The sequence below is a fragment of the Bison bison genome, unplaced genomic scaffold (genome assembly GCF_000754665.1).
Source record: "Bison bison bison isolate TAMUID 2011002044 unplaced genomic scaffold, Bison_UMD1.0 scf7180017864471, whole genome shotgun sequence".
Taxonomy (NCBI): domain Eukaryota; kingdom Metazoa; phylum Chordata; class Mammalia; order Artiodactyla; family Bovidae; genus Bison; species Bison bison.
In genome coordinates, this window is record NW_011495032.1 from 5,925,473 (window position 1) to 5,948,609 (window position 23,137).

The 23,137-nt window shown below is 37.3% G+C and overlaps 1 protein-coding gene across 4 annotated transcripts in view; it reads left to right on the forward strand.

The window, feature by feature from the left end:
* Positions 1 to 23,137, forward strand: part of EPB41L5 (erythrocyte membrane protein band 4.1 like 5) — a 164,441-nt gene that overhangs the window by 66,668 nt on the left and 74,636 nt on the right. For 3 of the 4 annotated variants that reach the window (XM_010860803.1, XM_010860804.1, XM_010860805.1), the window contains 5 exons: positions 2,294 to 2,463; positions 3,930 to 4,036; positions 5,670 to 5,697; positions 11,712 to 11,754; positions 12,159 to 12,265. In XM_010860803.1, coding sequence (XP_010859105.1) covers positions 2,294 to 2,463; positions 3,930 to 4,036; positions 5,670 to 5,697; positions 11,712 to 11,754; positions 12,159 to 12,265 — 455 coding nt within the window. Of the gene's footprint in view, positions 1 to 2,293; positions 2,464 to 3,929; positions 4,037 to 5,669; positions 5,698 to 11,711; positions 11,755 to 12,158; positions 12,266 to 15,380; positions 16,626 to 23,137 lie in introns of those variants that run through there. The other variant, XM_010860806.1, reaches the window with a different exon arrangement.

A 23,137-nucleotide genomic window follows, 5' to 3' on the forward strand; every position in this document is an offset into this window, starting at 1 on the left:
TGTCACAGAAGGCTTTTCCCTGTCTTGAGAAAGACATTTTTTCATGTTTTGTTTTTTGTTTTATTTTTTCTTTGTGTAGTTTTTGTTGATACATTTCATTGAAATATAACATACATTCAGAAAAGTGTAAGAATAAATGTACAGCTTGAGTTTTTATGTACACTTTTATGACCAGTACCAGGGTGAGAAAATAGAATTCCAGCAGAATAAGGGAATTTCCCTTGTGTGCCCCTCCAGGTCCAGTTGACCAAGGATAACCACTCACCTGACTTTTGACCTTGGTATAAATGTCCCTCACTGAGACTGTTCTCCTTGAGTCTTCCTTCTGTATTTCAGGGCTGTGATTGTGAGCTTTCAGCCCTGCTGTAGGAGGTGGCTGTAGTTGGCTTATTCCTACTGTTGTATAGTGTACAGTTACATGAATAGACCAGTATTTATCTATCCTGCTACTAATGGACATTTGAGTTTTTTTTTAGTTTTTGGCTGGTGTTAAGAGTGCTACCCTGAACCCTGGATGTGCGTGTGTTTGGCTTTTATGGAAACAGCTGGACTGTTGGCCAGTGTCTACACAAGTGAACTGCTCTCCCACCTGGAGTGTGTGAGAGTTTAATCTGCTCTTGTTTTGCTCGTGTTCAGTGTTCTTTTTCTCATTTCATCCATTCTGGTTGAGGAATCATTTTAGGGTTTTACTTGATGACAGTTTCAGTATAGCACTTACTTACATTTGTTGGATGTTTGGATATTCTTTTTTAAGAAATGCCTGTTTAAGTTTTTCATTCATTTTTCTGTTGGGTTGTGTATTTTTCATCTCACCAAGGAAGTTCTTTTTATATCTGGGTGTCACTTCTTTGTGAGATACACATGTTGTAACTAGCTTCACCTTGGTTTGCCTTTTGACTCCTTTATTAGTATCTTTTGGATAAAAAAGATTGTAATGGAATGGAATGTAGTTTATACATTTTTTCCTTTGTGACTAGTGTTATGTTTTGTGTCTTAAGTATAAGGATCTCTGCCTGTATCAAGGTTATTAAGAAACTATGGATGAAGTTTATGAAGTATTTTAAATGACAAAATATTATTAAAAAATATACTGAGAAGTATAATTGAAACTGTTAACCATTTTACTCACTTCGATTTAACATTTTTGGCATTGCTGCTTCAGATCCCTTTTAGAACTAGATAAATTAATAAAAGTATATTTTATACAGCTAACGTCTAAGCCAAAGCTTGTCCCTTTCTTCTTCATTCTTTCAGGGTATCAGTCTCATATTTTCTAACCTTTTGTAAATATAACCACATCATGACACATGGTAGAATGTTTTAGAAATCTGCATATATATGTATATTACATATATTATATACATTAAGGTGGGGTTTTTTTTTTTTTGGTAACTTGCTCATTTTACCTAAGCATCTGTAGCCATGTAGTTCTAGTTCATTCACTTTAACCTATGTATCACATTCTGCAACTTGAATCACCAGTAGTGCATTAGTTCATTTATCTTTTATTCATTTATCTATTTGTGTACTGTTTAAATAATGTTATTGTTTACTTGATTACATTTCTCATGTTTTGAACATTTAGGGTTTTATGCCAGTTTTTACTTTTATAAATGAGATTGAAGAAAATCTTGGGGTGTAAATTTTGGTTGTGAAAGTCTTCCCCTTGAGACACATTATAGCTTAGTTGTTACAAATGTAGGTGCTGGTGTCTCAATGGTGAGGTTCAAACTCTAGTTTCTTTTCTTACTAACTTTGTGATGTTGGGCTTAATTTCTTGATCCTCAGTTTTCTTATCTGTAAAATGGAGCTACTGATAGTATCTACTCATTGAGACAATTCATGTGAAATTCGTAGAAAAGTGGCTAGGGATATTAACTAGTATAATTTGATTCCTGTGAGGATGGTTACTAGGACCAGGAATGTGGCCATTTTTAAGGCTGTTATGTATATTGCCATATCTTCTGTGAACCTTTTAATTATAATTATACATTCATTTATCCTGAAGTATGGCAGAGAAAGGTTCATTTAATATCTCTGAGAAATGAAATCGTGTAACTAGAGGAAACTTTAAGGAATAATTTTATATTGGCTGAGAAAATGGACAGCTTGATTTTAACTCGGCCTTTCTTTGTAGGTAGCTCTAGAGAGTATCAGAGTTTCAGGGAGAAAACCAGATGCTTTATTAGTATTTGTTCCTTGATATTGCTGTGGTTGTATTTGTAGCTGAATAACAGATGACAGGAGTATCTGAGTTAAAAATTACCTCTGTTAACATCCGTTTCTTTTTCAGGGCAAGGAGCAGGAGCATACGTTTGTCTTTAGACTGGATCATCCCAAAGCATGCAAACATTTATGGAAATGTGCTGTGGAGCATCATGCCTTCTTCCGCCTGCGAGGCCCTGTCCAAAAGAATTCTCATCGATCAGGATTTATTCGATTAGGATCACGGTTTAGATACAGGTGAATGTTTGTGGCTGTTTGCTGTATCTTTCATAATTTCATAGAGGCCAGAAAATGTAGCCCGGTTCCTCATTTGCAGATGTGAAAACTAGAGCATAGAAAGATGAATCAGTTTGCCAGAGTTTTTCTTTGGCCAAAGTAGAAGAAAAAATGGTATATGTTGTTATTGGTTGTAATGTCTTGAAAAGATAAGAGAATATTGTAATGGTGTAATGGATTCCATATCCCTCTTGATGTTTTCTTTTTTTTTAAGGAGTAATTTAACAGAATTTTTCCTGTTAAAAACAGTTTAGTTATATAAAATACTGACCATAGTCCCTGTGTTGTATGCTATATCCTTGTAGCTTGTTTATTTTATGCAAAGTAGTTTGTACCTCTTAATCCTCTACCTGTCTTTTGCCCACCTCCCTTCCCTCTCCCCACTGGTAACCACTAGTTTGTTCTCTGTGTCTGCGAGTCTGTTCCGTTCACTCGTTTACTTTTTAGATTCCATGTATAAGTGCTGTCATAGAGTATCATTCTCTTTCTGACTTATTTCACTTAGCATAATACCCTTCAGGTCCACCCATGTTGCTACAAATGGCATTATTTCATTCTTCTTTATGGCTGAGTAATAGTCTATTGTGTATTTGTACCAATACCACATCTTCCTTATCCTTTCATCTGTTGATGAACATTAATGTTTGCTTTATGTATTAATTAACCCCTAGTTTAAATCCACTTAGTAGGAGTTTTAAGTAGTCTTCATCCAGCAGCTGGATACCATGTAGAAAATGAGTATGGTGTACTAGTGGGATATTAATCTGGATAATATTTCTGGTCCCTATAAACCTGACATTCCATTGTTCTTGCATACTCCATGTTTCTTAGTCATAAGCTAGAAATGTTTTGGTTTACTCAGAGTAGCTTATTGTTGGTGAGTTTTCAGCATGTTTCAGTATGATTTAAAGAAGGAATGGATAATATCAGTAATGTGGCAAGTTGACTGTGCATGGAATTCACGTAAGAGAGCTTCTGTTTTACTTACATTAAAAGGGGGGCATTTTGGAAAAATTTAAATGTCAATAAAGATAAGTATTAAATATTAAAATAGTTTTAATATTTCTGAAAAAGTCTTCTGAAAAGCATATCACAGTTAGAGAAAGTAATGGAAAATCTTGAGTTAATTGTACATCTTGCATTGAGGAGTGTGGGTGGGAAAGAGAGGCGTTCTATAAAAGCACAGATATTTCAAACTTACTTAATATATTATTAGGTGATGTGCATAATTAGGAAAAAACAATATAACTTGTGTTGCATCTTTCACACAAGCCTGAAGAGTGAAAAGAATGGTGTGATAAAGAGAGTCATCAAGACTATTTTGATAAAGTTCAGGAGGGTTCTTTTAAGGAAAACCTCATTTTGTGTATCTGGTTACTGTAAGCCTGAAATTCTCTTGTTCCTGTTAAATGTCTCTTTTATTTTAGTGGGAAAACTGAGTATCAGACCACTAAGACCAATAAAGCAAGAAGATCAACATCCTTTGAAAGAAGGCCAAGCAAGCGGTATTCTCGACGAACTCTGCAAGTGAAAGGTGAAATGCAGCCCTGTCCTGACAGTTTATCTTGTGCTGTATTATTGACTGGAGGGAAAGATGTCTCAGTCTTCTTATCTCTGTTATATCAGGAGTACTAAAGTACTCTTATTTAAATAATTGCATTTGCTTCTGGCATAATCAGTTTTTAAAAATACAAGGGGAAAAACTGCCTATACTGTTGCTGAGGTTAAGCTTGAAGCTAGTCACAGTTCCGGAGAAGGCAGTAGCACCCCACTCCAGTACTTCTGCCTGGAAAATCCCATGGATGGAGGAGCTGGGAAGGCCGGAGTCCATGGGGTCGCTGAGGGTCAGACACGAGTGAGCAACTTCACTTTCACTTTTCACTTTCATGCATTGGAGAAGGAAATGGCAACCCACTCCAGTGTTCTTGCCTGGAGAATCCCAGAGACGGGGGAGCCTGGTGGGCTGCCGTCTATGGGGTCGCACAGAGTCGGACACGACTGAAGTGACTTAGCAGCAGCAGTCACAGTTCAGACACTGTGCTAAGTTTGTGTTCAGTTTTTGTTCTTACTCTTTTAGTTCTTCTGTAGAACAACATCTTCCCTCCCTTTTTGACTTTCAGATCTCCCTTAAGTATTTTTTAAAACATTGGTATATGATGAATAAATTTTAAGTAAAGATTATTTTGTATTGTGTTATAATACTAAAGATTCTGTTAAGTTTAATTTTTATATTTAATCATCAGTGTACATTGTACATAGACATTTCCAAATTCTTAAATGTTCCTGGTTGTTTGTTACTTTAATTATATAATACAAAGAGTGGTTTACTTTGACCAGTAAGCTAAAACTTGTGATTGTTTCAAATCAGAGTTGAATTTTTAAAAATTATTTATTTGGCAGTGCTGGGTCTTAGTTGTGGCACTTGGGTCCTCAGTCCCTGTTGCGGCATGTGTGATTTTCAGTTGTGGCATGTGAGTTCTTAGTTGCAGCATGTGGGATCTAGTTCCCTAACTAGGGCTCAAACCCAGGCCCCTGCATTGTGAACGGAGTCCCAGCCACTGGACCACCAGGGAAGTCCCCAGATTGCATTTTAAGTATGTCCAGTGTCAGAGTTATAAATAATTGCCATGATCTGATATTGGCAATATCAGTTTTTTCAGAAAACTGACTTATAGTCATATGTTTTGATGTACCTATAAATTAATATGTAGCTATAAATGAAACCGTTTCAGTTTGTTTAATATCCTTAATTACCTCATAGACTCCACTGATGATTTTTCGCTATCAGCTTATTCTGGAGGCTTGCAGATGATTCTTTTCTTTTCTTAATGTATACTTATTTCATTGCCTTATTTAAAAATTGGAAATAATTGTCATTACTCACTTTAATGGCATGAACCCTAGAACACTTTTGTGAAATGAAGATTTTTAAATATAGTGGAAAATAGCTTACAAAGCAGTTAGGGTTTACTTTTGTAGTCACTTCCCTTGGTGGTCCAGCAGTTAAGACTCCGTGCTTCCAGTGCAGGGGGCACAGGTTCAGTCACTGGTTGAAGAACTAAGATCCTGCATGCTGTGCTGTGGGACAAAAAGTTAAAAAAAAAAAATGGTAAAGCAGTTTATCATGTTGGAGGGAAACTAATGGGATGTTTTCTTTTTTCTGTCAGCAAGTACAGGAAAACCTGAAGAACTCAGGTAGGTAATGTCTTGCTCTTTAGGGGTTGATACTAGAATGTTTTAACATTTCTGTAGTTGCTGTCATTAATGTAACAAATATTTGTTGAAGGCCCGTCAGAGTGTTTCCTTGTCCCTGAGCATGGCAGACATGGCAGGGAACAAATGAATACATAGTGCCAGGTAAAGTTGGCACAACAAAAATAAAGCTATTTAAAGAAAAAGAGTGGGTTGGTTAGCTGTGCTGTTCATATTGAGAATGACATACATTTGTTATTGGTGTGTGACTGAGGATATGCACATGAATACACTGTCACCCTTGCTCTCAGGGAGCTCGAAGAACAAAGGTTGATTTGTAGATAAGCAGTTCATTTTACTCCTGGGGTAAATCCCACTTGGTCATGGTGTATAGTCTTTCTTTATGTTATATGTTGCTGGATTTGGTTCACTAGTTTTGTTGTGGATTTGTGTGTCTGTATCATCAAAGACACTGGTCTGTAGTTTTCTTGTACTGTCTTTATCTGGGTGGTTCTGGCTTCATAGAATGAGTTGGGGAATATTTCCTTCTAATTTTAGGGCAGAATTTGTAAAGAATTCTTTAAATATATGGTAGAATTCACCATTAAAACCATCTGGCCTGGGCTTTATTTATGTCACATTTTAAAATTTCCAGTTCAGTTTCTTGTTGTAGATATATTCATATTTAATTTTTATCTTGAATCAGTTTAGGAGTTTGTGTTTTTCCGGAATTTTTCCATTTTACCTAAATAATCTAATTTATGGCATACAGTTGTTCATATTTTTCTCTTTTCCATTTTATTTTTGTAAGCTTTGTGGTGATGTCCCCTCATTCAGGACTCCCAGGTGGCACAGTGGTAAAGAACCTGCCTGCTAATGCAGGAGACGCAAGAGACACGGGTTTAATTCCTGGGTGGGGAAGATCTCCTGGAGGAGGAAATGGCAACCTACTCCAGGATTCTTGCCTGAAAAATCCCATGGACAGAAGAGCCTGGCGAGCTACAGTCCATGGGGTCAAAAAGAGCTGAACACGACTGAATGACTGAGCACACACACCCCTCATTAATTTCTGATTTCAGTTCTTTGAGTTTCTTTTTCCCTTGATCACTCTAGATAAAGGTTTCTCAGTTTTGTTGGCCTGTTTGAAGAACCAGCTTTTGGTTTCATTTGGTTTCAGCCAGCTTTTGGTTTTGCTCTATATCCTATTTTGTTAACTTTCTCTCTGGTATATTATTTCATTCCTTCTGCTTGCTTTTTATTTAGTTTTCTTTTTCTGGTGTCTTTAGGTGGAATATCAGTTTATTGGGATTTGAGATCTTTATTGTTTTAATATAACATTTATAGCTGTGAATTTCTCTCCAAGCACTGCTTTAATCATATTTCATAAGTTTTGTTTTGTTGTATTTTCATTTTTATTCCTTCAAATTATTTTCTGATTTCTCTTGTGATAGCTTCTTTGGCCTATTGACTGCTCGGGAGTATCTTGCTTAACATACACATTTGTATGTTAAATTTTCCTCTTTCTCTATTTTGTTCCATTGTGGTTATAGAATGTACTTCACATGATTTTGATCCCTTTACAGTTGTAAAGCCTATTTTATGGCCCAGCATGTAGTTTATCTTGGAAAATGGTTCATGTATGTGTACTTGAGAATACTGTTTATTCTGCTGTTGAGTGTCATGTCCTGTAGATATGTTAGGTCTACTTGATTGTTACTGTTGTTCACTTCCATTTCATCATTGATCTTGGGCTAGTCCTATCCTTTATGAAATGTGGACTGTTAAAGTCTCCAGTTAGTTGTCTGGTTCTTTCTTTGTGCTTCATGTATTTGGAACTTCCTGTGAGGTGCATATGTTGTTTATGATTATTTTATTCTTCCTCTCTTTTTCTAGTAACTGTTTTGTATTAAAGTCTACTTAGTCAGATAAAAGTGTGGTCAGTCCAGTTCCCTTCTGGTTGCTTTTCCATGGCTTAGCTGTTTTTATCAAATTTGGAAAATTTTTACTTATTATTTCTCACATTTTTTCCCCTGCTCTTTCTCCTCTCCTTCCAGGACTCCCATTACATGCATGTTGCTCTCCTGATGGGACCTGCAGACCTCCGAGTCTGTTCATGTTCCCTCATTCTTTTTCTTTCTGTCCCTCAGACTAGATCATCTCATTTGACCTACCTTCAAGCTACTGGTTCTCTTGTCTGCTAAAATCTGCTGTGTGTTCCTCTAGTGAACTTTTTGTTCCAGTTACGGTACATTTCAACTCCAGAATTTTCTTTTTTTTAAAGATAATTTCTCTGTTTAAAATACTCTTTATTTGTGAACACAGTGTTGTCATACTTTTATTTTTTCACATGTGGTTTCTTTACTTCTCAGGTATATTTAAAATAGCTGATTTACATTCTGGATGCAGGGAGCAAATTGTCTTCTTGGCCTCACCCACCTGGAGTAAGGCCCCCACAACACTGAACACAGGAGAACCAGGAGGAGAGAAAACTGAGTTTCAGATTCCAGACTCAGCTTTCAGACTGAGTAGATTGTCTTGAATAAATGTCTCCATTTGATGTATTCTTTTAATGATTTTTTTAAAAACAATTTCACCAGCCAAATGTTTGTTTTGCTGGGAAGAGGATTTGCCCCGTCTTCAGACCATGATTCTTGAAGTCCTGCTTCTGATGACTCAGTTAGTAGTAGTAGTGTAGTTTCATGTAATGCTTCTCAACCATTGGTGTGAAGCAGAGCCTCCTGGAATGCCTGGTAAACTATCAGATTCAAGACATACAAATCTAGTTTCGTTCTCATTTAAAAAAAAAAAAAAAATTGTATAATCTCCTGTGCAGCAGATGTATAACTAGAGCTCCTTCAGAAGGAGTTGTTTTGGGTGCTGAGTAGGATTGGTCTCACCTTGCGATGTCGTATTCAGTTTTGTTTTCATTTAGAAAGCCAGTAAAGCCAGGCTATGATTAGTGACTCATCACAGAAGCACTCTGCTTTTTGAGTAAGGATTCCTCTAAAGTTCCTTTAGCTGTCAGTAAGCTGTTAACAATAAATAAATCAGTAGAGTAAGGAGAAAGGTGAGAGATTTTGTCTACTGTAAGTTTTTGAGAGTGAAAGTCTTAAGTTGCTGAGTCGTGTCTGGCTCTTTGCAGTCCCATGGACTGTATCTCACCAGGCTCCTCTGTCCATGGGATTTTCCAGTCAAGAGTACTGGAGTGGGTTGCCATTTCCTTCTCCAAGGATCTTCCCAACCCAAGGATTGAACTCAAGTCTCCTTCATTGCAGGCAGATGCATTACCATCTGAGCCACCAGAGAAGCCCTGTGAATTTTTAGTTAGGTAAAAACATTTTCTGTGTTTTCTGAGCTATGCACTTTAGTTTTTCTTGGGTTTATTTTTAGGCTATGCTTTTAAGAATGGTGGAGAAATGTTAAGAGGTGTTCCGTGTAAAGTATTTTGTCTTTTGTTTGTTTAATTAATCATGTTTTGCTTCCCTGAAAAACAGGCTGGGACAGAATATTAGAACTTAAAGTGAAGAGGTTCTTGCAGAAATGTAAAAGAAAGCGTTCAAGCAGTGATATGTAGTTGAAAAATTAACTTATTTTATTTGCAGGAGTTTGTCCTCCTTTTAATTTTTCTGAAATACATATTTCTGACCAAAAAGTGAATATGACTATATAGTCTCTTTTCTAGAATTGAGATTGGTTTAACCTTAGTTAAATTTTACTGTGTCTTCCTGAACAATGCTTTTGGCTCTGGAAAACAGAGCAAAAATGGGGTATTTAAGCAGATACTTTATTACTTTTTAATTAGAATAAATTTTTAGGAATGAAATGTAGAGGAGGGCCACTCTCCTGAAAGTTACTGAGCTCTGCTCCTGACAGTGCTTGAGAGACCCTGAGCTGGGACTGGCAGGAATGCCCTTTCATTCCTGCCCTTGGGTTTCTGTTTGCATGAGCAGCTTCTCCAGTGAACCATGGAAAACAGTACTGTTTGAAAAAGCACAACTATTTGACCTGAAAAACTGTGCTTGTTTGAATAACAGGTTTTTAAATTGGCTGAGGTTAGTTTCTAACTACTCCCTCATGGGTCTTGACAATGTAAACTATCTTAGGAAGAGGTGACATTTTAAAGGACAGTTCACATTTCATTTATTAGTACTTCTTGCACAGACTTAGTGAACAGACTTGAAGACAGAAAAGAGGAAAAGAAGAAATGGTGTAAGAAGTGATACATAGAGAAGGCATTAGAGCAAAACATTTCTTTAAAAAGGAGCTGCATTGGGTCAGTAACGAAAAGTAATCTGTTACTTTCATACTAGCGGAGTGATGAGAAAACAGTGCTTCCTGTCTTCCATGTTGTTCTAAAATAGGGAGTGAGAGTCCTGTATCACTTATTATAAGTGCTTTTTTTTCTCTCATGGTATTTCTTCATCTTTTACCTATCACCTACTGGAGTTATTCCCAGTTCAAAGAAAAGCTTCAGAGTGTAACCAAAGGGCCACAGAGTAATGTGTCATTTCTGAACCATACAGATTGAGTGGGTTTTCATTAACGTGGAGATTTAAGAGTTCCTTAATATAATACAGTGTGTTTTGGGAATTACAGCAAGATTAGTAAAAGAAATTCTGCCTGACAGGTGTTTTGTTTCCCAGTGGCTCTGGCAACAGATTCTACACTAAACATATATATTTTAAAAGATTTAATTTGTTTGTTTGTTTAGTTGTATTTGTCACTGTTCTTTGTGCTTTGCTAAGAGCTCCATGGAAATAAGGAAACTGCAGTTCAGAGAGCAAAGCTAGTGGTGCTGTTTTGATTTGAATCCAGGCAGTAGAGGTGCTTGTTCTGCTGACTTGACTTGTAATAGAGCTGTGGTTAGTAAAATATGAGATATAAAATGGTTACTCTTCCTCCCCCAGCCTTTTAGCAAGGCCTTTTCATCTTGAGTTCTTTCTTAATTGGTTGTCTTTCATCATCATTTACTTATGTTTTGTTCTCCCTCTCTGAGAAGGCTCCTGGATCCTGTATTCAGAGTTTATTTTGTGTTTGTGAAGCTTTGCCCATTTCCTGTTGCTGGCATGACATCCTGGCTGGGTATGGTATTCTTTGAGGATTGCCATGGAGAACTCTGTGCTAGCCTGATACTGGCAGTGATGTGCTTTTACATCTCCTTAAACTCTTCTCTGAAGTGTTTCCTTGTTCTTGAAGGTCAGCAGTATAACAATAAGGAACTGAATGTATTTAATTCTACATTTCATCTCCTTGGAATACAATGTTCTTGTTAAATCTATAGATTATTTTTCTCACTTTCAGAGAAGGTTTTTTTTTTTTTTTTTTAATGACACTGAATATATTTTCAGTTACCTTAGCTGAATTCCTTTTCTCGGGATACTAGTTATGCTCATTTTAGAAGGTCTGAAGTCAGTAAACTCTTTTATTTACTTTACTCTGTTGTGTTAGTATCTCATCTTTGGGTTCTTGTTGAATGTTTGTTCTTTTTTTTGCCAGCTTTGAGGTTTGTTTCTGTTTATTATGTTGTATTATATGCTGAGTTTTTTTAAGTGCTTTTTTGGGGGTAGTGGGAAGGGAATGAGCACAGTCTAAACTAAAGATTTAAATGCATACTTACAAATCATTTGGAGGAGAAGGGTGTATAGAGAAGCTTCTAAGTTTATAGTAAGGTCTATTGAGTTATAAAATGCTGAATGACCTTGGAAAATCTTTAGAGGGTAGGAATATACAGAAGAAGTGACAGGTAAGTTTGTGTGGGTGTTTGTACTTAATGCCTTAAGGAATCATTTGTGCAGCTGTCTTTATTTTGTTGTCTTTGACAGATGTTGTCCAGTGAATAAACAAGATTAATAGTGACGTATATATCTAAAGCACAAGTAGAATACACGTATATGGGAATATCATATGAGCAGAAAAGTGTTTGCCAGTAAAAGCAGATGTATTCTGGACATCGTCCATTCTTAATTTTGGGTGCTCATGGTAATTTTTTTCTTTATTTTTTTTTTCCCCCATTACAGTGTTCACAACAATGTTTCAGCTCAGAGTAATGGTTCCCAACAGGTAAGAGAGTATTAAGCTTCTAAAACACCAGAACACTATCAATATGATAAACAATAGTATTATTAATTCAGTTTTCATACTGGTGTAACCTCAGAAAAATTTTGTGCATTTTCTTTTTATCTGTAAAATGGCTCAACAGTATGAGACCTGTTACTTTATTCTCTTAAGATGTTAGAAAAGGTTTTAATGTTATAATAAAACATTTTCTGACCTTGTAAATCCTGTAAAATGAAAAAATACCAATATTCAGTTAGATGATTATCTGTCCCAAAGGTGGTATATAACTTTCAAGCATTTGTTTATTGCTATGTTTATTACTGTTGTATCTGCTCACTGTGTAGCTAGTATTTCATGTTAATATTCTACTTACTGGTGAAGAGATCTTTTATAATTTTTGTCCAAAGGCTTGGGGTGTGAGGTCCACTGTGCCTGTGATTCCTCCTGGTCCTGTGGTAGTGGAGGTCGAGAATCTTCCAAAGAGTCCTGGAGCAGACCAGCATGACAAGAAATGGTTCGTTTATTCATTAAACCAAAATAAAGTGTTGCTTGCCTAAGGGTGTTCTGAATCCCCAGCCATAATCTTAGACTACTTGAAATATGATTGAAAGCAAATTATTCATATTTGTAAGGTGACAAAAAAAGCATGTTGTTTTTGGGATGAGTTAGGGATGCAGATGAAGCAGGGTGACAGTGTCAGTGAAGCCTGTGAGATGGCTCTCCTGACTGGTTAGTGTGAGCTGGGAGTGGCAGTGGTTTTCTGTTGAAAAAGACTTTAGTGCTACTTGATAGGACCTTTTCCCAGATCCATAAGGATCATGTCTTCATTCCATGTTATTCTACACAATATGATGCTGTTGCTTTGGATGTGGTTTCTTTATTAAAGACTGGAGGAGATAAAGCCAAAACAGAACCATAATTATAGTCCAATAGAACAAAGCATGAAATATTCCATGGGGAAGGGGTGGAGAAATAATCTAATGATGGGAAGATACTTCCTTTGTTTAGAGTCCCAGGGTCTGTTTTTTTTGTTTTTTTTTTTTAGACTAATAGTGAGTGTACAAATATGGATACTTTGTGGCTTATGGGATTAATCCAGGGGTTTCATCCCTTCCCAAATAAATATATGTGGCCTGGGGGGCTCCTTGGGGATTATTTGATTGAGTGGTCATGTTGGGCATCATCTGTTCAAGTTTTGTCTGTTTATGATATGAACTTTGATCATTGATAGGATTTTTCTCTTTTTCTCTTGCTCTCAGTTTGTTTACCTGAAATCTAATGAGTTTCTGTTGGTGATCTCAAGGTTTGGGTCAGCTTTCTGTGCAACCAGCTCTTCCTTCATGGTGGTGGGTCAACAGTGGTTGGTGATTATTTTCAGTCTTTGCTATGTAATTGTTTTTCACTGTTATTTTGGCTTAACTAACAGCAAGGTGCTTTGCTCTCGATGATTGGGCATATTTTTGCTTCAGTTCCAAATAACTTGATAAGTTTCTAAGATCAAGGGGTTTTTGCCCTCGTGTTTTCCGATGACCCTCCCCCGCCCTTTCTACTTGAGAATATGGTAAGGGTACTTTGTGTGTGTGTGTGCATGTGGACACACACTTAAAGGATAAACAGCAAGGCTTCTACATGTCAAATTTTAGTCTTTATTTTTTTAAGCCATTAAAAACAGTTTCTTTGGTTTCTTACTGAAAACACAGCTCCAGTAAGAGGCTGTGTTTTGTCTCTTTATTACCGCCAAGTCTTTGGCAAAGAAACATAGTACTGAGATTTCAACTAAAAAAGAGCTCATTTAATACATGCTTACATTTTATGTTAATATGGAATGAGAGTCTGGTTTGTTTGTATCTGTATAATGTTTAAATCTTTAGCTTCTCAATTTTAATTGGTACATATTTAAATCTATTTGATTTGTTAGGCATTACTCAGTTCCTTTGATGCAGCATTAAAAAAGAGAATGCTGATTCTCTGAGTATTGAATTTCAAGAAAAATAAATTTGGAGCTGTATGTCCTTCTTTATATAACTGTATTGTGACTGCTTTTGTGGAAATGGAGCACAGTGGTGGCCCTCAGGCCCAGCATGCCTCAGTGTGTGTCAGCAAGACCTGGGACTAAGCATAGAGCTGGCCTGTCTTGGAGCTGATGGGTTCCCCAGCCTTAAGATGAATCTACATTTTAATTTCTATTTCTGCATGCTCTGATTCTAATACTTTCACATGAATCTAAAACAGTCCTCCTTTAGAAAGTGATGTTAATAAAATTTGGAAATGCTCCCTGGGTTTGGACGGTTGGGTGGAATAATGGACTATTCTATTTCTGGTAGATAACTTTTAACCAGTTTAATCTAAATGTACTCCTTGTTCAGTTTTGTAGCTTTTTATGGCTGATATCTTCTAAATGACACCATTATTTGAGTGAATGATTTGGTATGTCAGTATAGAATTACTCAATATTTAAACTATCTTTTGAGAATTTATGTATTTAAAGCCCATTATCTACTTATAAACAAAACAATACTATGTGGAAAATCTTGCATATGTAGGGGAGAATATAAACCAAATTTTCTAAATTTTTAGAGACCCTAGAATGCGGGCTGTGAGTTTTCTGGGTTAGATCTGATGAACAGCTTGTATTGCAGTTGAAGGAAAGATGATAATTTTATTGTTTAAAAAAAAAAAACGAAAAAGGCTTCCAAATTTGTTCTGAAAATCCTTTTAGCTAATTTATTTTCAGTTTCCTTAAGGAAGAAAGGTGAAGATGCATGCCTTAGTTGAATAGAATGTCTGTCCTTAGACATTTTTATAATTGAGGTGATTTTTTCCCTTTGTAGTTACCTTAAATGTGTGCTGCCCTTTTGGTCATGCACAAAACTCTGGCAAATGTGTTCTTTCTACTGGAGGACTCTGATCATTTCTAATCAGAAACTGCTTCTTTGCATGTTTCACTCTCTTACTTTCATATGTTGTTTATAGCAATTGTGATAAAAGGCATTAACACTTTCTTGGAGGGGCTTTTTCTCATCACATTATCTGTACCTGTTGAATTTCATTCACTGTAGAAGAAACAGTGTTTCTCCATTGTTAATTGGAAACATTGATGTCCAATTACACAGCCTCTGTGAGGGCAGATTTTTTTTTAATGTTCTTTCTGAATTTTGTTTCCTGGACTTCAGTTTTATGCCACTTGATTTGTGAAATAAGTTTTCACAATTGCCCTTTGCTGTATGTGGCTTTGTCCTTATGTAAAATTGTCCTTTCTGATACTTGAATGAAATAGATTATAAGCATTTTTTCTTCTCATTAGGACCTCAGGCAACTTTTCTGCCTTTGATTTTGATAACGATATCAGGGACAGATACAAAGTGTCTTGGTCTCTGTGAATTTCCTTCTTTATTTAATTCACCTGATTCTGATTACTTGTGCATATTTCCATATTGCCATTTTCTACTACATGTAACTTTGTGGATTTCCCCATTTGTTGTTCTTGGATGTTCTCATTGCATGGAGTAGATGCTGGTAACTGCTCGTAGCAGTGGTGCATGCTGGTCACATGGCCTTCTTTATTACCTCTTACACCTTCATCTTCTCCTGTTGACTAACTGTGCTCCCCTCCCACCCCAACCATCCAGGCTCTCGGCTGCCGGTGATCGCTCTCAACGTGGTGGAAACCAGTGGGACACAAGGGCCTTGTCCCCACCCCATCCTGCACCTAGAAACTATCCTGCCTTTGTCCATGAGCACAATGTGAAGAATGCAGGAGCCCAGCAGAATGCTCATTTTCCTGGCCCTGCAGCCATGACTGACATATGAGTGTTGAGCCTCTTGGGCACTAGGACTTTGTTGTGCAAGTTGATGGTATACATTTCTAGAGTTTATAGAGGATCAATCATATTAAGAAAATTTGGGAGAAGATATTTTACACTGAATCACTCGTTGGGTAGTGTTGTTTGTAATTGAAATCTTCTGTGAAAGGGAAAAGGATCTGAAGAAGCTATATGCCATCAGTGATAGTGACAAATATTTTTGTGTTGCAAAGGATATTTTGGAAAGATTTTTTCGTGATTTTAACATGTTAACACATCACTTAGAAGATTTTTCAGGAGAAGATTTGTGTTTATGAATAAGCTGCCCATTATCACCCCAGCCTCCATGCAGTACCAGTAGATGGAAGTGAGAAGAATCAGTCCCACTGAAAATACACACAGAAGGGAGTATGTCCAGGCCAGGTGGATCAGCCTGTGGTGATACTTTTATAGACCAGTCTTACACACTATTTTTAATACTTCTGAAGTGACCTAAGTCTTAATTTCAGTTGAGTGCCTGAGGTTCTATAATTTAATTACTGTAATATTAAATTTAAAACTTACTTTTTAATAAACACAAGTATTTTAAATTAACAGAAGGTCTAGAAATCACTATAATGTGCCTCATGTAAAGAGAGGAGTCTGAATGGTTACTTTTGCATGATTAACTGATTAATCAATGGTGAGCTGAATGGTTATATTACTACTGAATGGTTGTACAAATGGAACATGTATTTACTTTTGCCTTTTCACTTTTCTCTTTTATCTCATGCATCTGATAGATTTCCCAGGTTTGCAAACAGGTTCATAATCTGGCCTTGCACAACCTCTAAAATAAAATTCTGAAGCCAAAACTGTATCACCTTTAATACTTAATGCATATCACTTTTAATCAATTTTTGCATATGTTATTATTTTTGGTCCTTTATGAACTTCAGAATGTAATTGTGCTCTTTGATTTAACTCATAGAGGCAAATTAACTGGAAGAAATATATTTCTGATGTAATGGGAGATGATATAAAGGGAAGAATTTCTTTTGTCTTTTTAGAGTTTAAAAAATTTTAACAAAATTTTTAAACGTTTAACCTGTATATATAGAGAGTCATTTTATTGTCTGAGAATTCATAATACATCAAGATAATGAAGATTTAATTAAAAATAACATAACTTGTGTACTATTCTGCTCACCTCAGTGGTCAGTCTTACTGTCTCTGCTAGATGAAGGTAAAGTTTCAGAGGGCCTTATATTAGTGGGTTCTTGGTTGCAAATACAATACAACTTGTCCGTATAAGACATAAATAATCAGAAGTAAATAATATTTAGGGAATTTAATTTATAGGCAGGTTTCAATCTGAATTTATTAAGTCATATATAAGTATTCTTTAATGTATCTACATATGAGCAGATACATATCTTAAATAGCCCAGCTGAAAACTCTCGAAGGCTGTCATCATAGCATGCTTAAACATGGCCACTAATGTGTACCCCTCATGATTCTGCTAGATTTTACATAGCTCAGATTCTTATTGTCAATGGTGATTCTTTTTTTTTTAAGGGAATTTGAATCATAACATTTTAAACACAGAAACTCTGATTTGTTCCATTTAAGAAAAGATTTCATGGGTATGAATATGATTAAAACCTTACTATATAATAGAAACCAGAAAGAGTAATAATATCAATACAGCTTTCTGGTCTCTTAGAAAGTCCTAAGGCTTGACTTCTCTCACTTTAAAATTAATCTTAAAGTCTGAACTCCTGATATAATGCCTCATATTCATCTTACCCAGAATCTTAACTTGGGGAAGTACAGAAGGATTGTGATTGAAGAATAAACTCTTCTGTTTATAGTAAAAGTGGTCATTTCTGTACTTAGAATTTAAGTTAATACTGTTACATTTAAATAATGGAAGAATCACATGGTTTTCCTTTGTTTGAAAACATTGTTATAAAATAGCTCTTTGCAGCAGTGGGAGGATCATAATTGAAAATTCCTGCTGATAGAGACTGGGTTGGAGGGGTGACAGGGCAAGAAGGTAGCAAAGGGTAGGGGAGTGAAGGGCTAAGGCTGAACGGTCATAGAATCAAACCTTTCTACTTCATACAAGTTCCTGTACTCCAGGATCTCAGAGTGCAAATGTTGGGAATATTTCCTGCTGGTATTTTCAAGATGGATATATAAATTGTTTCCGAGGTATGAAGAGTTCATTAGCAGCTTAACCTAAATTAAATAAATTGTCACCAACCTTTTTATACTCTGCATTTTATTCTGTCTAAAAGGTCAGTGATCCTACGTCGTTGATTGGGGACCTAATACACTCCAGAAGCACCTTACTTGGCTGTTTACTCTCCTTTTGATCAGAGGGATCCATCAGCCCAGAACACCAAGATCATGTGATTCAACTTCAGGGCTTTGGCTAATTTTGTTTAACTAATTTTAACATCTTGAATTAAGTTGATTTTGTGTCAGCTGCATTTTTATAGAAACAGCAAAGATAGCAAAGTGACCTTTACACTTTGATGCATGAAAATACATGAGCTTCTTAAGATCATTATTTCTTTCAATGGTAAAAGCACTTCTGAGGCATTTACGTATCTCTGAGTATAATCTGACATTTCTGATCTTGATAGGGTATTCACACATTTTGATGAATTTACAGAGAAAAACAAACTTTATCCTATTATATATGTGTCTGTAATTTTACAGAGAAAAAAGCAGCCTGTGTACAAATATTGTAATATCAGTATAATTTAGATCATTTTTAAGTGGGGGCTCTTTTATTTAAAGTGTTGACTTGGAAGCTATTGTTATTCATGACATTTGTATCATTCTTTATTGTTAAAATTGCTCAGGATGTAGAAGGTGCCATGTAAACATGTCAGGGTTATACAGCTTATGTTTCTCCTGAATGGAGGACAGGGAGGCAGCTTATTTCATGGGATAAAACCATTAGCTGAGCCTTAATTATGGGAGTTTCTCTTACGTACTAGATTTTTGCATATTTGTTGATTTGCTAAAAAATAATTTTGTTTAGTAACCTGGGTTTATAACTTTCATGTGTCTTGATATCCCGTGTTTCATCTTTCTGTCTTGTGAAACAGGAAAATAGACGAAAGGGTAAGGAGCGGAGGGCTCTAGTGTTTGGGGTTTGATGAGGAAGAAGGGTATTATGCAATGACTGGCTTTATAGGCATAAGAAGACACTTTGATCCCCTCTGCTTTGATCCCCTTTCTGTACATATTCACAGACGTAAACTGAGAAGTGGGAAGACGGTTGTCCTGTGTTAAGGCCGTGTGCTCTGATGGTGGAGTGGTCAGCACTTGAACCACAGTGCTCTGTCTTGGTTGGAGCAGACTCTTCACTTGTAAATCATCATTAACTGCTTTGAAAGACCATTATGTTTCGTGTGCTGAGCTTTGAATATTGAGTTTGAAAATATCACATTGCATTAATTTATTTTATATCCATGGTATATAGGACTTATATGGATTTGGAGAAATAAAATCATCTTGTGCCAATGATATTTAATCTCTTTACCCCCACATACTTCTTAATTTTAATATACATCATACCACATTATCAGTTATACCTTGCTTCCAGAATTGCTGTGAATGCTTGCATGTGAGATGGTCTTATGTAAGGGACCGAATGTGAAGATACGTCTGTGGTGGGGAAGTCCCTCTCTCCATGCGCCTCTGTCTCATGCATAAAATGTGATTTGTCAGATCTTTTCTAGATGTTATGAATCATGTGAATTTAGGTATGGCGTTCAGCTTCTCCTTTTCAAGAACATAAATCTTTTTCCTCCTCTCGTCATATAAATTAACTTTTACTTTAGTCACATGAAATCATTGTGAGAATTCTGTCTTGCTCAGCTGACATTTACCTCGATGGTAAAGATACTAGGGCACAGGCATGTGGAAAATGTGTTATATGACTTCAATTCTTCAATTCTTTTTTTTTTTTTTTTCAATTCTACAATTTAGTTTTATTTATTTATTTATTTTTAATTTTATTTTATTTTTAAACTTTACAATATTGTATTAGTTTTGCCAAATATCGAAATGTCTTTCTTCAATTCTTGACCCCTGCTAATTTGTAACACACTAGCTCCTTTGAGCTCTTTGCGCTGGTGGGAGGATCATATGAGCCTCAGATAATGAGTGAAATTAGAGAAGAGAAAATTTCAAAAGAGATTGCAGAAAGGAAAAAAAGTTTAATGATGTATTTTATTACTTACACTAAAGTGGAAAAATAAGTGTTCCTCTTTTTCAAGAAGAAATTGTTGTCACAGACTTTTTGTTTTTAGAAGATTACATAAGCCTCTGTTCTCCTAACAGCAAGCCATGGCCTTAATTCTGGGTGATGGTGCTTGAGTGAACTTTTTCTGTTTTGTTCCTGACAGCTGGCCAGCATTTTGTTTACATTGGCATGGGAAGAGATACTTGACTCAGTGAACAACATTCTCTAAGGAGTGTGACTGGAGCCTCCCTTGGTGGTGTAACAAACCTATACTCCTCCTCTTGAAAACAGGTTCAGCAGCTATAGACCTAATTTCTTGTTGTCAAAGGAATTCCTGTTTGTTTGTCTTTAACTAGTTTTAATATGTTAAAAACAAATAAGGTATATACCAGAGTATGATTAGGATTTGTACGAAGTTGCAGATTTCTTAATAAAGGCTTGATCTACAGACACAGCTGATTATTATTAATATATAATGGAAACTATTCAAATTATTAGGGATGGAACAAAAGAAAAGAATGAAAGGTGAGATGATATAGGAAGACAGCTGCTACCTTGGTTTTTCTTGTGGAGCTAGTTAGAGGGGCATCCAGAGAACTGTGGACACATCCAGCATGTGAATACCATCAGAATCTATATTATTACACGGAAGAACTTCCTACAGCAAAGTTACAGTTGAAGCCCAGCCACTAGCTTCAGTGATTATTTAATTGCAGGCCTGCTAGTTTGGACTTCCCTTGTGGCTCAGCTAGTAAAGAAGCTGCCTGCAATATTGGAAACCTGGGTTTGATCCCTGGGTTGGGAAGATTCCCCTGGAGAAGGGAAAGGCTACCCACTACAGTATTCTGGCCTGGAGAATTCCATGGACTATACAGTTAGAACTGAACATGGAACAACAGACTGGTTCCAAATAGAAAAAGGAGTACATCAAGGCTGTATATTGTCACCCTGATTATTTAACTTACATGCACAGTACATCATGAGAAACGCTGGGCTTGAGGAAGCACAAGCTGGAATCAAGATTGTCGGGAGAAATATCAAGAATCTCAGATATGCAGATGACACCACCCTTATGGCAGAAAGTGAAGACGAACTAAAGAGCCTCTTGATGAAAGTCAAAGAGGAGAGTGAAAAAGTTGGCTTAAAGCTCAACGTTCAGAAAATGAAGATCATGGCATCCGGTCCCATCACTTCATGGGAAATAGATGGGGAAACAGTGGAAACAGTGCCTGACTTAATTTTTGGGGGCTCCAAAATCACTGCAGATGGTGACTGCAGCCATGAAATTAAAAGACGCTTACTCCTTGGAAGGAAAGTTATGACCAACCTAGACAGAATATTCAAAAGCAGAGACGTTACTTTGCCAACAAAGGTCCATCTAGTCAAGGCTATGGTTTTTCCTGTGGTCATGTATGGGTGTGAGAGTTGGACTATAAAGAAAGCTGAGTACCAAAGAATTAATGCTTTTGAACTGTGGTATTGGAGAAGACTCTTGAGAGTCCCTTGGACTGCAGGGAGATCCAACCAGTCCATCCTAGAGATCAGTCCTGGGTGTACATTGGTAGGACTGATTTTGAAGCTGAAACTCCAATACTCTGGGCACCTGATGCGAAGAGCTGACTCATTTGAAAAGACCCTGATGCTGGGAAAGACTGAGGGCAGGAGGAGAAGGGGACGACAGAGGATGAGATGGTTGGATGGCATCACGGACTCAATGGACATGGGTTTGGATGGACTCTGGGAGTTGGTGATGGACAGGGAGGCCTGGCATGCTGTGGTTCATCGGGTCACAAAGAGTTGGACACGACTGACTGAACTGATACAGTCCATGGGGTCGCAAAGTCGGACACCACTGAGCGACTCACTTCACTTCTGCTAGTTTAGAGATAAGACCCATTTTTAACAACTTGTGTTAATTCTTTCTGGTTGGGGACCAACTTCTTCCAGCAGAGTCCTGGGAAGCCTTGGTACCAGAGGGTTTGCAGATTGATTCTGTGGCTGAAACGCCCGTTATGCTGGAGCAGTAGCACCAACCAGTGCTTGAATGGGTTGGAAAGACATGGACTGGCAGTTGGAGGAGTTTGGATTTGGTGAAGAGACCTGGGGCTAGTACTGCAAGGTTTTAAGTGAAAGATTTTGGGAATCTCGTATCGCTGTCTTCTTTTCTGATTCACCTCAGCATTTGCTGAATATCTACCAGAACACCACCTCCTTTCTCTTCCTCACACACACAGTCACTTTCCATGATCCTTCCCCTTATGTACTTGTGCTCTTTAGTTGCTTAGTGGTGCCCAACTCTTGTTTGACCCCATGGACTGTGTAGCCTGCCAGACTCCTCTGTCTGGGATTTCTCAGGCAAGAATACTGGAGTGGGTTGTCATTTCCTTCTTCAGGGGATCTTCCCAACCCAGGGATCAAACCCACTATTCCTGCATTGGCAGGGGGATTCTTTACCACTGAGCCACCAGGGAAGCCCCCCTTCCCCCGCCCCAATTGTACATATCTAGCTAAATTCTGGGGCTGCTGCTGCTGCTGCTGCATCACTTCAGTCGTGTCTGATTCTGTGTGCGACCCCATAGATGGCAGCCCACCAGGCTCCCCCGTCCCTGGGATTCTCCAGGCAAGAACACGAGTGGGTTGCCATTTCCTTCTCCAAATAATCCTGGGTAAATCCATTTCTGTCCTCTGTGCATTTGGATGGGAAATGTGAAATGCCATATCATTAAATAGTCTGACTTTAAATGTTGGCTATTGAGCTCAAGTTTCAGACCTTGAATGCTGCTGAAATCCTGAATCTGTCGATTTTCCCACTTGGTGGCAGTAATGTCTCCTCTTGTAAACCTCCACCATCTCCTTGCTTCTCATTCACTCAGTCTCAGGTCATGACCTTGCTTCCTGTTCACTGAGAAGACAAGCCATCAGAAGTGATCTCCTGTACATCTTACAATCTGATGGTGGATTAATGTCTCTCTGTCAGATCATCTGTGCTCGGTCTGCCCTCCTGTGTCCAGATGGACTGGCCCCAGTGAGGCCCAGTGCTGTTCCACGTGCTCTCCTGGAGATGCTCCTCATACTGAGGCACGAGAAGCGCTGGCTTAGATCTCAGCACCTTGTCATCGTCTTGGCTCCTCCTCTTTCTCATCAGTCAATAAATTCTGCCAGTTCTGACTTTATATCCAGAGTTTGCTTGTCACTGTTTACTGCTCCTGCCCTGTTTCCATATAATTTGTCTTAACCTCGTCTCCCGTCACCCTTGGCGCCTGTCTCATGCTCCCCATTAATTATAGTTTAGACTATATCACGTTCTGCTTCTGCTCAGACCTTCCAAGGTCCTCAT